Source organism: Camelina sativa, chromosome 10 (assembly GCF_030686135.1).
Source record: "Camelina sativa cultivar CO46 ecotype springtype chromosome 10, ASM3068613v1".
In the NCBI taxonomy this organism is placed as follows: domain Eukaryota; kingdom Viridiplantae; phylum Streptophyta; class Magnoliopsida; order Brassicales; family Brassicaceae; genus Camelina; species Camelina sativa.
Window position 1 is genome coordinate 523789 of NC_141889.1, and position 14717 is coordinate 538505.

General features: G+C 37.3%; 2 protein-coding genes and 2 long non-coding RNA genes across 60 annotated transcripts; 3 read left to right on the forward strand and 1 right to left on the reverse strand.

Annotated features, from left to right (window-relative positions):
* The first annotated feature begins 318 nt into the window (after window positions 1-318).
* On the forward strand, window positions 319-3091 carry LOC104716215 (ubiquitin carboxyl-terminal hydrolase 27). 4 transcript variants are annotated; one of them, XR_015567825.1, is made up of 9 exons: window positions 319-826; window positions 927-1053; window positions 1141-1241; window positions 1333-1572; window positions 1668-1753; window positions 1855-1983; window positions 2084-2221; window positions 2346-2408; window positions 2499-3091. XR_015567825.1 is itself a non-coding variant. In XM_010433603.2 (9 exons), exons 1-9 carry the CDS (start codon window positions 566-568, stop codon window positions 2844-2846), a joined length of 1479 nt encoding a protein of 492 aa, XP_010431905.2. In that variant the 5' UTR covers window positions 368-565; the 3' UTR covers window positions 2847-3091. The 4 variants fall into 4 exon arrangements, 2 of the variants coding, with proteins under 2 accessions (XP_010431905.2, XP_087324186.1); XM_010433603.2 differs by having other exon boundaries at window positions 368-826; window positions 1668-1739; XR_002033608.2 differs by having other exon boundaries at window positions 382-826; window positions 2332-2408.
* Window positions 3092-3938: 847 nt separating this feature from the next.
* Window positions 3939-8601, forward strand: LOC104716218 (uncharacterized). Of its 50 annotated transcripts, none has more exons than XR_015567865.1 (21): window positions 3939-4300; window positions 4448-4501; window positions 4644-4720; window positions 4824-4902; window positions 4981-5051; window positions 5154-5212; window positions 5325-5410; window positions 5537-5683; window positions 5781-5802; window positions 5909-5945; window positions 6059-6138; window positions 6250-6320; window positions 6406-6457; window positions 6556-6684; window positions 6786-6841; window positions 6995-7080; window positions 7215-7385; window positions 7583-7683; window positions 7815-7992; window positions 8088-8145; window positions 8220-8601. It is a non-coding gene; the product is annotated as an uncharacterized LOC104716218 (long non-coding RNA). The 50 variants fall into 50 exon arrangements; XR_015567846.1 differs by having other exon boundaries at window positions 3952-4300; window positions 4821-4902; window positions 6059-6160; XR_015567864.1 differs by having other exon boundaries at window positions 3952-4300; window positions 4821-4902; window positions 6059-6160; window positions 6573-6684.
* LOC104716217 (uncharacterized) lies at window positions 8256-11966 on the reverse strand. Of its 5 annotated transcripts, none has more exons than XR_015567827.1 (10): window positions 11793-11858; window positions 11485-11552; window positions 10945-11063; window positions 10532-10743; window positions 10211-10443; window positions 9887-10131; window positions 9246-9797; window positions 9000-9116; window positions 8645-8811; window positions 8256-8511 (listed from the first exon to the last, which is right to left on the reverse strand). XR_015567827.1 is itself a non-coding variant. In XM_087468062.1 (10 exons), exons 3-9 carry the CDS (start codon window positions 11060-11062, stop codon window positions 8668-8670), a joined length of 1617 nt encoding a protein of 538 aa, XP_087324188.1. In that variant the 5' UTR covers window position 11063; window positions 11485-11552; window positions 11793-11966; the 3' UTR covers window positions 8256-8511; window positions 8645-8667. The 5 variants fall into 5 exon arrangements, 3 of the variants coding, with proteins under 3 accessions (XP_087324188.1, XP_087324187.1, XP_087324189.1); XM_087468062.1 differs by having other exon boundaries at window positions 9891-10131; window positions 11793-11966; XR_015567826.1 differs by lacking the exon at window positions 11485-11552 and having other exon boundaries at window positions 11793-11873.
* A 454-nt stretch (window positions 11967-12420) lies between these two features.
* Window positions 12421-13476, forward strand: LOC109127024 (uncharacterized). Its single transcript, XR_002033717.2, has 2 exons — window positions 12421-12838; window positions 13029-13476. It is a non-coding gene; the product is annotated as an uncharacterized LOC109127024 (long non-coding RNA).
* The last annotated feature ends 1241 nt before the right edge of the window (window positions 13477-14717 follow it).

Consider the following 14717-nt stretch of genomic DNA (forward strand, 5'->3'; position numbering starts at 1 on the left):
ATCAGTTTGCTGGATATTAGATGAAGAGTTCTTTCGTTGTTTCTTCTCATTTTACTTAAGTGTAATAGTCATTGTTAAAAGATGAATAGATCTTTAGTTACCTTTTATTTTTGTTACTTGTTTCTTGTGTTAAAAAATGGTGTAATAGTAATGAAAGTGTTATTCGTTTATTGTATTCTGGATTCGTATTTAGACATTCAATGGTTACATGACATCTCTAAGGCGTGGCGTACTAATCATGTTTTCACCCAATTAAAAGTCTATTTAGACTCTAAAGATATCATTAATGCCTTGATTAATAACTAAGTAACCTTCAGTAATTGTAAAAAGAAATTGTAAATGTATACAGTATTATATAAAATCATTCGTGCGAACTAAACCGGACCTAAATTGTATTGGTATTCTTGCCGACGACTTTGTCTTATCGATCGTGATAGATTCAGGCGAATCAGAAACATGCCGGAAGTTCAGATATCTCAATCGTTTAGCTCTTTGCAACGGGATTAGTCCGACTGATATAAGGAAGAGAGACCAAAGCGAGTGAGTTCGACTCTGTTAATAGAGTATGGTTTCCCGTAGGGGTTCTTCCGGTACAAGGGCGATTGTGTGTATCCTTACAGATAGATTTAAGGTTTCGAACAATTGGGTTTCGCATTTGTCTTTGGCTACTACTACTATACTCGGCGCTGCTGGTTTCGTATTTGCCCTTAGAGACGGCCGATTCCGCAACCTCAGACTCTTCTCCGCTAGAGAAAAAGACGATGATTTCCTCGTACCTGGTCTGCAAAATCTCGGGAATAACTGTTTCCTCAACGTCATCTTACAGGTAACAAAAAATACTGATGGCTACTATGATTTGATCGAGTGAATTTGTAATCCTTTTTTGTTTGCACAATTTGGATTTGTAAAAAATTTGACCTTTTCAGGCTCTGGCGAGCTGCAAAGATTTCCGGAGTTTTCTTGAATGGGTGATAGAGGATGCGAGAGATACTGTAACAGGAGAGCTGGATCAACACTTTCCTCTTACTTTTGCTTTATCTACCTTGTTACAAGGTGCGTTTTCTTCTATGTCACTGTACTTTTTTGAATTAGAACATGGTAATGATAGTTACATGAGTAAGCCCTTTGTTACCACCTCAGAGCTCTCTACAGTTGGAAGAAGACGATCTGTATCTAACCCTCGTGAAGTTATGCTGGCGTTGACAGATTATGCCAGAAATTTCAATTTGACTAGCCAACAGGTTTAGTTTCTATTTCTACCATTAGGCCGAAGGATAGAGATATAACTCAAGTTGGTCGTATATGAGCTAATGATCTTTGTTTGTAACATAGGATGCTGCAGAAGCCCTTCTTCATCTTATCTCTTCTTTGCAACAAGAGATTGTATTTTGTTATCGTCCTCTCCAAAGTAGTAATATATCAGATATACTTTTTTCTCGCAACTTGAGAATGCTTGCTCCTACTGAAGGCCTCCATGGTTTGATGGAGCTCAAGAGATGGCATAAACATTTGCGTGGACCATTTGATGGTATTCTTGGTAGTACCTTGATGTGCCGAACTTGTTCTTCTCAGGTATTTAGGATTACATCTCACCAGTTAAGTGGCTTTTGCTATTGTTCAATACTTTTTACCCATTTTGATTTTCTTGTGTTTTTTTTTTTTTGCAGATTTGGTTGGAGTTTCAGTTTTTTCATACTCTGCCTCTTTCTCCTTTACTCGATAGTGGTGGTTCCAACATTGTATGTTATGGAAGGTTCATCCTCTTATTGCTATATTGATTTACTATTGTGAAACTGAAACTTCTACAGTTTTAAAACATTTCTCAAATGAGTTTTGCTTTTGGGATGCTCTTAGATATTTGGATGCACTTTAGAGAGTTGCTTGAAGAAGTTTCTCGACACTGAGAAAGTTGAAAACTTCTTCTGCCATAGATGCTGGCATGGTGCTGCACTGAAATATCTATCTGTAATAGGAGCAGCTGAGGTAATTAAATTTCTCAGCTTTACTCGTTATTGTACCTTTCCTTTGTACTTGCTTCACGTCTCTTATCTGACCCGTATGTATTTGAATTGGTTTCAATCAGACAGATATAGAAAAGCTCAGAAGCTGTGGCGGAGATGACCAATGCCACTGTAAAACTTCTCTTGTTCTTAAAAGAATGCCTTGGTCAAATAGCTATTCCCATATACTGAAGCAGTTAATCATCTCCCGTTTCCCAAAGGTATTTACTTACTCAATGAAGCTAGACTCGGTAGTAAAGTTTGAAACCCGAGAAAGTTGAATCCAGTATAATCACTTTTCTTTCTGAGAGTCCCATTTGACTCTCTCTAGCTAAATTGTTACAGCTTCTATGCATTCAAGTGCAACGGGCTTCTTTTAACATGTATGGAGAATCCTTCAAACTAACGGTAGAGTCCTTGTTACTCCTTTACCTTGTCTACATTTCATGTCTCGATTCCTAGTTACTGTTCGTTCTAATATCAATTTTATCTGTACAGGGACATATCGCCTTCCCACTGGTCTTGGACCTCTCCTTGTTCGCACCATCTCCAATAGGATTAAACGAAGAAGAAGGGATTCAGATGTCGTCAAAGTACCAAAAGGCAGAAGCATCAAGAAACAGCGACAACCTGTACAGGCTTGTAACGGTGGTGGAACATTTTAGTATAACGGGAAGCGGGCACTATACAGTTTATAGAAGTGTGAGAGTTGCATCACAAGAGGAAGAAGAAGAAGAATGTGAGGAATTGAGATGGTTTAGTATATCTGATTCAGAAGTTAGCAGAGTTTCAGAGAATGATGTTCTTGGTGCTGAAGCTAGCTTGCTCTTCTATGAGAGGGTTTAATGAAGAGAGTAATTAAAATCAGAGCTTGGTTATTTCATTGGATTGACTTATTGATTTTGGTGTGGTTCTGTTTTTTGAACGTTAACACGTGATGGAGTAGAAGATACGTGAGTGGGGATGTTTAAAATACGTTAATGAATATAGAATCTCCCCTATAGCCAAACACATACCAGATTGTATTATAAGTGAATCCAACAGTGTAACAAATCTTTATTCAATCGAATTAGCCTTATATGTTTTGAGCTTTTTTGGATCTCTGGAGTCTGTTCCTTAGTCTGGGTTTTTTTCCCTTAGTTTTACATTTACATTGTTTGGTATTAGCTTCTGGGAATGTTTTTGTATTCGCCGGCTTAATATCTTACTGGTTATGTGTTCTCTCATATTATATCACCTCGTAGCTCCGAGTAATTAATACCCCCACAAGAGATTTTGGTAACTAATTCATTTTTTTCCTTCTCCTAGATAACGTTGTAATGTAAGGAGGTCAGTCTACTAAACTGTTCCAAGATTTTTTCCGGTTGACAAGTCTTGATTAGTTTGCAGGTTGTTCCCGGATTTGGTTTAACAGAAGCAAAGTACGTAAGAAGCAGATATCTTATTTAAAGATTTGTCCTGGTAGTCCTTTGTTGATGTGAAGAGTGCTCTAGTTGGAGCTGAGTTTGTGATCATGGATCCATGAATGTTGAAGCAATCAGTAAATCTCTGTTACCATATCTTAAAAAAACATGTGTAAAAATAATAGTTAACAGTATACATCCTTCTTTCTTTGAATAAAAAATATGTAATGCTCACATTCATCCTTGTACGGTTAAAGTGAATTGTGGATTCGGTTTTGTAAGGTCTATTTCCTTCTTGAAATTTCAGATTTGATTTACCAACCCTAATATAAGCCCAACAACAAAAGCCTAAATTGAGCCCAATAAAAATGTCAAACAAAAGAGAACACGTGTCGTGAGAAAATAGATTTTGGATTTTCGGAAGAAAGGAAAATTTGGTAAATAAAAAATTTGGTAAAAAGTAAAATTTCCTTTTCCTAATCCTAATCCTAATCCTAATCCTATTATTTTTGATGTTAACGTTATTATCATTATTAGTTTTATTATATATTAGAGACTCACGCACTCATCCCTTCTTCCTCAATTTGAGAAAACAAAAAGCGAAATAATCTCTTCTTCTTCTTCTCCTTCTGCGAAGACGACGATGATCTATCCATGTCGAGACGATGATAAGCCACTTTCTATCTCTCTCTCAGCCCTCCATCATCACTCGGTAGAAACCCTAATCCGCAAGATTGATCGGCGAAGCATCTCACGGTTTCTCAAAACCCTAAATTCTCTGGACGGATCGTAATTCTTCTCGAACATGGCGCGTCTCTTATTCACCCACCGCCTACTCCGCCCTTCTTCTTCTTCGGTTTCGATTTCTATTTCGATTTCGGTTTCCTCTCTCTCGTAGTAAGTCAAGTCTCCTCTGTTTCCCTCTCTCACACTCTCGTACAGTCTTTGGCTTGTATCTGAATTTACAAAAACACCACTCTTCGAGATCGACTACTTTACTCGTTTTGTTGACATTGCTTATGTTTTTTTCCTCCTCTTCTGCAGGTCTTCTAGGGTTACAGGTTTTTCAATCGGGCTCTTAATTAAGCTCTAACAGAGGTTTGCTCTTTTGTACATCTTCGCAATTATGTACATCTTAATTTGGTCTCTATTCCTCACTGCACACCATCGTTGTTGCTTATTGTTTGCAATTAATCGATAGATTCTGATCTAACTTACTTTTATATCCCTTGTGTTTTAGGATCTCTCCGGTGTTCTTTGCGATGGGTTTCACGGGATCTTCTCTCTGTCCAAAGCGTGGGTGCGGATCACACACAGGTTATGCTTCTAAATTTTTCTTGTTGTTTTGTTTACAATTACAGTTTAGTGTTTAATTGTTTGTTTAACCATGTTGCTTCTTATTTGTTATATTGTGCAGCAGGAGTAGCTCCGAGATGGTTTTGAAGAATCAACCACAGGAGAAGATGATCTTGTTTGCGCATTGCCAAACAGTTTTATAGGTTAGTTTTCTGATTTGATATCCATTACTCATTAATCAGTTTGCTTTTTCTGTATACTAAGGATTTTATGGTTTCTAGTTGTGACTTGTGAGAAGGTTCCATGGATGTAGCAGGACAACAGTTGGCTCTTGCTCGCTGCTGGTTCCGACGTAAAGAGAAGTCTTTCTTGCAATCACCGCTCTTTTTTCTTTTAAGAGACAGAGATTAATCTGATTTGATGCAATCATTTTTTTTTTTTTTTTATGTTGCAGGACAACAGTTGGCTCTCTCGTTCAATCTGTGTTCTCGCTGCTGGTGCAGAGGTAATTAAGTAAGAAGAAGAAGAAGAACCCCCTTGAGTTATTGTTTCAATCATCCTTCACTATTTTTTTGAGTTCAACATACTTTTATATTTTTAACCGATTCTCTTGTTATTGCCACAGGATAAAAAGCAAGCCTCAGGATATTAATCAAGTTACTCCTCCTCCTACCGAATCAAGTTACTCCTCCTCCTCCTACATACACAGAGGTTTGCTTTTTACATCTTTGCATATATAATTTGGTCTCTCGCACCATCGTCGTGTCTTGTTGTTAGCAATTAATAGATAGAAGAAAACCATGGATTGGTCTAACTTACTTTTTTCTTGTGTTTTAGGATCTCTCCTGTTCTTTGTTTGCCAACTTCTCTCGTCCAAAGCGTGGTGGGGAATCACAGGTGGTTATGTAATCTGATTCACGAGTATCATCAAGCCAATTACAGGACAAGGTGATCTTGTTTGCGCATTGCCAAACAGTTGAGCAGGTGAGTTATCCTATACGTTTTCCACTACTCATTTATCTGTTGCATTCTCTTTATACTAATTAGATATTAATTATGTCTTTGGATTTTTTGGTTGCAGGACAACATGATTGACACGGCAGGTGGGTTCTAAGTCTGTATCTATCTCTGCATATAATATATTTCAATCATCCATCTCTTTTATTTAAGGTCAACTACGTTTTTTCTAACCATTCTTGTTATTTTCAGGATATAGAGCCGTTAGAACCAGTAGCTATAATACAGAGTAAGCCTCAGGGAAAAACCAGTAACCAGTAGCTAAGATTCTTTTTCGTGTCTTTTAGTTCAATTCTTGACTGTTTATTTATTTATTGATACTGTTGATGGTTTTGGTGGCAGGTCTGAGCGTATTTGGAGCATCGTCTTTTTCCCCTTGTCTGAAATCAAAATGGAACAGATGTTTCCGCACTTTCAGAGGAGTGAGGACTGATCTAAGCTTTGGTATTGATAATAGGTACCTCCTCCTTGTTCTTTAATATAGTTTTGTATCTTTGACGGGTTTTTTTTTTTTTTTTTATTCTATGAAACAGGTGGGCGTTGATTGATTTATTTGACTCTATCTCGGTGATTCAGAACACAAAACGTCGCCAGCGATCTTAAGGTAACAACATAAACTGGTTTTGAGGAATGGACAAGTTTCATAACCAAAATTTGTCATCTTAATCTGATTTACGAGTATCATCAAGTCAACCACAGGAGAAGGTGGTCTTATTTGCGCATTGCCAAACAGTTGAGCAGGTGTGTTCTCTTATTCGATTTCCACTACTCATTAGTCAGTTTGCATTTTCTGTATATAGTTTGAGATTAATTGCTTCTCTGGATTTTATGGTTTCGAGTTGTGCGAATCTTCAAGGGCTCTTGCTCGCTGTTGGTGCCGCGGTAAAAAGAAGTCTTTCATGCAATCACCGCGCAAGCCTCAGGATATTAATCAAGTTACTCCTCCTCCTACCAAATCAACCATAGAGGTTAACAATTACAGTTTTGTTGGATTTAATTACAATTACAGTTTTAGTTACACCTGATGTGATATGTTGGTGGCTAACAGATGGTGGAATTTGTTTTGCAGGTTTTTCAAGAACACGTTTGGAAGACCTCGATTTACAAGAACACAACACAGCCTCCGTATCTTTCTAATCCTGCCTTTTAGCTCAGTTTCTTTCGTACTTGTTCAGATTTATTTGCAACAATTACTTGTTTCAAACGATTAGGATGAAACTGATTACTAGTGTGCTCGCTAATCCTGATGATTTTGATTTTGTTCAATCTCTCTCTCAGGTTCCGAGCCAGCCAAGCAATGGCCAAGGAGATGCCCTTGTTAGCCTTCAATCGGGGGCTCCTAAGCTCTCTAAACATACGCAGAGGTTTGCTTTTTATATCTTTGCATATATAATTTGGTCTCTCACACCATATTACGTCGTTTCTTGTTGTTAGCAATTTATAGATAGAAGAAAATCATGGATTGGTCTTAACTTACTTTTTATCTCTTGTGTTTTAGGATCTCTCCGGTTCTTGGTTTGGGTTTTACGGGATCTTTGAATTTAGCTATTTGATGAGTTCCAAAGATTGAGCACACTCAGCATTTTGTTAGGAAAATATATAATCGGGTGGCTTCGCTGGCTGCGCAACACTGTCGAATTCAAGATTTCCGTTTTGACTTTGCTAGGGGGTAATTTTCTCTTCGCTCAACTCATTTGTTTGTTTGTTTATGGAGTCCTTAATCTGTGAAATTTGAAAATGTAATCGACGCAATTATTCAGCAAACTATGCGAAGGAATACATTGGAGCTTCTCTTGTAATTCTATATGTTACGCTTTAATCTAGTTTTGTATCTTTGACATATTTAGGTTTGTTTCTGTGAAACAGGTGGTGGGCGTTGATTGATTTATTTCACTCTCTCTCTCTCTCTCTCTCTCTCTCGTTGATTCAGAAGTCTGAAGACAATCTTCGCCAACGTGATTTTAAAGGTAACAACATAATCTGGTTCTAGTGATTTGATCGATGATGGTCTTCGACTCAAGTCGAATTTGCCTTTTTTTGTGGTTGTTGTCGTTATGGTTACAATTACAATTTAGGGTTTTAATTATTTCTGAATCAGGTCAAGGAGATCATCATCATTCAAGGTAGAGACCAGTCGAGGACTTCAAGAAAAGCATCAAACTGCTAGAAAGATAGCTAGTCTTCTGAGAAATCCATACTGCACTCGGGCCAAAAAAAAGCAAAAACCAGTCACAGTTGTCTGAAGCCAAATGCAGTCATCAGCAAAATGTGAAAGGGTAAGTAACATTCTTAATAACCTTTCTGATGCCAACTCTGGTCTCACGTTCCTCTTGTGCTCTTTTTTTTGTGTGTGTTGATTGACTCATTACAGGGAAATGAGTGTTAAAAACTTAGCTAGCACTACCAAACTGATGGGAAAATCAACACAGGTGAGCCTGGTAACCAAATAGTTAGGTTGAAGATTTCAGAGATATGCAGTATTATTGACAGTCTGTATTACTAGCTGAACAAATTTAGCACGCATGGGAAACGATGTGGCTTTCCTGAAAGAGTAGCTCGGCCATTGCTTGACATAAGATATGTTTACCATTTGGATTTTGAACATTTTGAAAGTTGGAAAGAGATAGTAAGGTGAAGCAGACAGATCAAAGAGTATATTATATTTACACTCTGATGATTTGTTCAGAGACCATCTACATCACTATACTTGCTCTTCAGTTGGATAGAGACCAATTCCTCTTTATTTTTAAAGGATCTTCTGGTCCTATTGAAACATGTTTAGTATTTACCTTTCCCTGTCAATCAAAACACGCAGAAAGAGTTTTTGTCACAATTTGTTGTATCAGAGAGGAGTTCTAAAATAAAGGGTTCCTGTTGAGACGTTATTTTGAGACGTTATTATATTTGGAATGCGTTGATTTGTTGTACCTGTTGAATAGTGCTCATGTGTTTCAATGCTTTTGAATCTTTGTTTTCTCTTCTAAAGGCTCCATTTCCTGCAAATCTTTTACCACAGCACCGAAGCTTACACTGTCTCCATTAGTAAACTTCCGCGATGAAGATAAACCGAAATCAAATGGTCCCCGTGACTCAGCCTGCGTTTAAGAAATCTTATGTCAAAATGTTCAAAATCCAAATGGTAAACATATCTCAACTTATTGGCGCCCAGCTCATGTCGTTAGAACGTGGGGTTTCCATTAGGTACGTATACAGCAAACATATGTGCTTAGAGAAATGTGAAGCAAAGAGACTATTGGAAAAGAAAAGAAAAGAACTCACGTACCCACTTGATTCCTGAAAATCCGAGGCTGCTGTCCTGATTAAACACCGTGGAACCAAATAATGGTTTTGCAGGTTTCGAGTCATCTTTCTGTTGCTCCTTCTCAGCTTTTCCATTTCCCTACCAAATGTTCAAATCCCATAATCATGAGTTGCAAGTTCTATAAACTTTTTATACAATACTGATATTAGAAATGCTTGCAGAAAAAAAAACATGAATACACCGCATAACATGAGAAACGTTATTAACCTGCTCGTGAACCTTCGGTGAGGTTGTTGTACGCTTTCGAAATGAAAATGCATGACACGTATCTTCTGCATCGAATATAGATAAGTGTGACGGCTCAGGAGGAATATCAGAGCATGGTTCTCGAGGGTGATCTGTTTGGTTTTCGAGGAAAGCATTTAATGAATCAGATATTAGAGGTACTGGTGCTTGTTTGATAGCTCTCTTTGTTTCCCCTGTTTTGCTACAGTCACTAAACCTTCCTTCTCCTACTGGTGATGGTTCAGAAAGAAAGCCTCCGATACTTCCACTTGACTGACCATTGTTATTATAATGAGCTGGTTCTTGTTGGTGTTTAATATTACATCTATCTTGTAAAGAAGCCTCGGAAAACAGACCCCCAATGCTTATGTTTGTAAGATTGTCTTCCCAGAGAGTTGCGTTTGAATTTTTACAGTGATTCCCAAAGTTTACCTTCAATGATACTTCTGATAGCAAGCCACCAATACTTAGGCTTGTCAATCCATCATCCCAGAATAACAATGTCGGGCCAGACTCATCGTGTATCTTGTTATCCTGGTTAAACAATAGTATTCATGACTCATGATTCCTGGCAAACTGTGATACAATATTTGAGTATAAAGCAAGAGAAAAAACTTTTATACCTACCGACTCAACTTGTTCATCGGTAGGTATGTTTTCCGAGGGAGGCATGCCAGTTACTTGATTTGAAGAGGACAGCATTGTCAATGGGTTGTCTAAACCAAGCATCTGCTTTCCAGTAAAACTGGCACCCTCTACCTTATTACCATTGTTATGTAGTTCTTCGTTCTGAAAACAAGCAATACCCGGAGTTGAAGGGCATGGCGGTTCATGGGTTTTACGTTCAATGTCAGAAGACCACCCATACCTGACGAAATAACACGAATTATATTCATATTACGCGGCTACGCTTAGAAAGTTTCTTTGAACGGTAAATAGATGCAAACCTTAAGCGGAAAAGTGGTGGAGCTCCAATAGCCTCATAGACAGCACCGGTAGTGATGTTGCTGTTTGCTATCCATTTATGACCAGAAGCAAGTAGTGGTTTATCATATGGGTACAACGTGGGATCTCCCAGGGCAATCTCTGAGCTGCCCCACTTACTGTGAATGTGTTGAAGTACTGAAGAAATCTTCTTCCGTGAGCTAAGAGTGAGTTCCAAGTATGGGTGAAAGCCGTCCTATGAAGTAACAAAAATATGACAAGATAACTCTTAACCAGAATAAATACTTATTGCAAGTCTTTATGGTCAGATCTTAAAGCTTTACCTTTTCCAAACCTTCACGGGTACGAACATCCAAAGGAAAGAGCTGCAACTTCATTTTTCCAGAACTTGGAACCTCTTTGCACGAATGGAGATCAAGGACAGGTACTTTTTGAGCTCGATCTGGGGTATGTAGCAGCTTTTGATCCAGAGAAGATGGAGACTCAGCTGAACATTTAGAAGGAGACTTCTCCTCTGTTCCACTAGTATGTTTTCCTGATAGATGAAAAATCCAATTACAATGCCACCAAATCGTCAATAACAATTCAGACTCTGAGCTAAAATTTAAGAACCGATGCAGTGGAAGAAGAAAACTAGGATATAAACTGCTATTGTATTTGACAACCAACAACAAAATCCTAGGTGAACGCCTTAGGATCAAGTGAATATAATTGAAAAGGTACAATAAGGTATTACCAGAATCATGGGATTTTTTAGTAGTTGTTTTCATACACTTATTGGCTCTGGTGAATTTTCCTTTCGCTTTGATCTCCTTTGAGGGCTCAGTTGTAGTTTTAGTCCTCTTTCGAGCCATTCTGAAAAAGAAGAATTCGGTATCAAAACTCAAAGAGTCAAATCATTCCGTTTTCAAAACTATTTTACGGAGATTCATAGCAAAAAAAAAACACCTATCATAGAGATTGAAACCCTAGAAATCTAAGTGCGTAATAGATCGAACGAAACTTAGAAACAAGCTCAATTAATCAATACAAACAAATTCAGTTTTGTTTAAGCAAACACGATTACAGTCGTAGAAAAATATTAAGAAGAAAACATTCAAAATCCAGATCCAAACCCAGAAACTCAAACGCGTTTCAAATCTCGACTTATATCCAATACCGAACGAAACTTAGAGACTAATTAGATTCGAATTTGAGATAAATAAACACAGCTATAGTCAAATTACAAAGTTCGTCAAACGATTTTATGAAGATTCAAGAAAAGAAAAAAAAAGACCTCCGAGTCCTGGAGATCGGAACCCTAGAAATCCTTGCAAAACTCGATGATCCAACCGAACCAAAATCCTTAGCATGAAAAATCAATCAGACATAAATAATTTCAAATTGAGAACAGTAATCACAATCTAGATCAGATAATCTTACTGTTTCATCTCAAATCAAGCAACAGATGAACGATCGGTGGAGATAAAGTGAAGATAATCAAAGAAATCGCAGAATTCAAAAAACCTCAGAGAGATTGACAAGGTTTATAAAATCACAGACCTAAGTTAGTTTAGAGACGCGAGATTAAAAAAAAAAACTTACTAGACGAGAGAAACGGAGGTAGCAGGCGAAGATCTTCGAGAAGAGACCGACGAATCAGGAAAAAAAAAAAAAAAAAAAAAAGCCTCGGAGAAGAGAGAGTAGAGAGAGCAGCAAGGCGGGAATGTTTTCGATGAAAATGAAAAATAATGTTAGAAATAAATTTCTCCCTCCATTGGCTTTTGCCGCTTTTCCATATACTTCTATCGTTTTTTCAGGGCTAAAACCGACATTCGATTTGTATTTGGGCCCAACGCTTAGCCCATTAGTTTAAGCTAAGTCCACTAGGTTTACCTTAGTGCCCACTGTGGGATAAGACCCAATATACACACAACTCAAACCGTCATTAGAGTTTTGCGGTCGGTTCGTATTTGGGCCCAACGCTTAGCCTATTGAGCTAAGTCCACTAGGTTTACCAATGTACACAAACACAACCCAGTCTGATATAATATGTTCAAAGCTATATTATACTTATAGAATGTATTTTATTTGATATTCTATAGAAATATTTCTAACTAATATATTGAATTATAGTGTTTTTTTACATAATTTTAGTTTTATGGTTAAAATGTTTAAAAAAATATGGATATTTCTAAATTAAATAGATTATTAATTATTAGCAGAATAATATATCATTACCTAGTTTTTAAATTCAGGAGAATATCCTCTCTCTTTCCGAGCGCCGCTCTCTCCCTCTCCCAAACACCAAAACCTTAGTTTTTTCAGATCTGTGACTGGGAAGTCACTACGGTGGTTGGCGCTTCTCGTCGACGCTGTCAGTGGCTTCCCCTTTTCGTTTGTGTTGTAGTTTTTTGGTTCTGCAATTCGTTTATCTCTTGTATTTCGTTGGAGAAAAGCTTATTGTGGTAGAAATGGTAGATCTTCACGGCGAGGGTGTTTGGTTATGTCGGTGGTCAGCTGCTGCAGAGAGGGTTGTTGTTGGGTGTCTGAGATCTATAGATCTGGCGGGTGCTCTGTTCTTGTTGGAGGATCTCGAGATTTGGTTTTCGTGAATCCATGGCCATGGTCTCGTCTGTTTCTGCTGTCCGGTAAGTCGGTCGTCTGGCCGTTTCTTCTTCAACATTTTGCTAGGGTTAGATGGAATCGCTTTAGTTGGTTGTTGTTAGTGATAGATTTATGGTGGTCCTTAGCACTATTGAGCAGTTTTAGTAGCTTTCGATTGGAATGTTTCGGCTCCTTTCTAAGCAGAGGTTTCGTTTTGTTTGAATGTGATGGTAGAACCTTAAGTTTGCCGAGTTCCTTCTTCTTCTTGTTGTTCATAGTGGGTGATAGTCTTCTCTGTTTTCGTCGGTCTCGTCTATGTGATTGGTGTTATACGAGAAGTTAGGCCTCGCTCCTCGCGTTTTGAAGACTTCTAGTTTGAAGTTCTTTGGCGTATCAACGTCATCGTCGCTTCCGGAAGTGAGTGGTCTTGTTTGCCGTGTTATGAAGTCTCTGGTTCTTGGTTACGAGAGATCGGTTCTCATCGTGTTAGGAGGTGGTTGATGTTATTCTTGAGTTGGCCGTAGACATCCTTGGTAAATCTCATCCGTTTGTGCGTTAGAAGAAGAAGTTCTTTGCTCTATTGGTTCTATTGTTTATGTTAAGGTTTTATGGCCGGTTGCTTTTTTTTTAGATTAAGGTTGTTGTTCCCTTTCGTTTTTATTATCAAATGCTCTGTTATATATGGTTTTTTTGTGAACTTTGTTAGTTTCCGGGGAAATCTTGTTTTCCTCCGGCCTTTTGACTCCAAAGATATTCTTGTAGTCTGTCGGCTTAAGCCTCCCCTCTTTTGGATGTAGTATTCCATTTTGTATTCTACCTTAATTGGAACCTAGTATTTTAATAATAATACGAGTTGACAAAAAAAATATATCATTACCTACACAATTTTACAAGACCATGATTATGTGGTGTAGAGAGTGATTAAATTTAAACTACTCTTTGTATAATTAATAAAAAATCTCCATAAAAAAATAAATAAAATATGATATTCTTCGAAACAGATTAAATGCTGCTTCGCACTTTGACGTACTAGCAAGGGAAATAAAGTGTCAAAAACGAATTAATTTGAAGATATAGCAAAAAGTCATGCTATGAGTTTCTTTCGCCATAATGTAAGGTTTTGAACTCATTTTCTCGCAAGTGTCTCCTGTCTCTGAAATTGATTTTGTTTTGTCAAGTACCAGTACGACGTCATTTTCAAAAATCATATTCATGGTCATGGGTCTTGTTTTTATATGATTTATTCAATATGAATCAAATAGTACACTTGGTTGCAAATCATTTCAGTTTTTTTTTCAAGGATCAATCATAGTTTCTTTTGTCGACAAATCATAGTCTAATTAAGTGTAGTATATCAAATTCAGTTCTAAAAATAAGTGTATGTAGATAATGACAGAATCTAAAAAGCCTCCGATCTATGATAATCATTTTGACAGAATCTTTAGGAAATCAATTAGCACTTTTGATTTTGGATCCAATAATTTTCATAAAACATGTATTTGAGCCTGATGACTATCCGAGTAAAAATATGACTACTATACAACTAAGTATATCATGAATCAATGATAATATCGCCTAATGTATCTAAGTGAAACCTTACCCTGAAAAGAAAAACAGTTCACATGAAAAGCATCGAATAAACGACAATTAGAAATAGATACATCAACGCGGAGCTAGAAAACACATCTTTTGATTGCAATATATATTCTAAAATAAATATATGCATATAATTATATATAGTAATATATATAGAAAGAAAACTCAAAAGAAAAGTAGTCTGTTGAGGATCTAAAACCAAACGGAACCTGTGTCTTGTTATTTTATTTATCGTGTGTCCCCCCTTCTCCTTTGCCTTGTCCTTTTGTCGATTATAAAATCGGTCACGCCTTTTCACTTCCATACTCCTCTCATTTAGTCATTTCC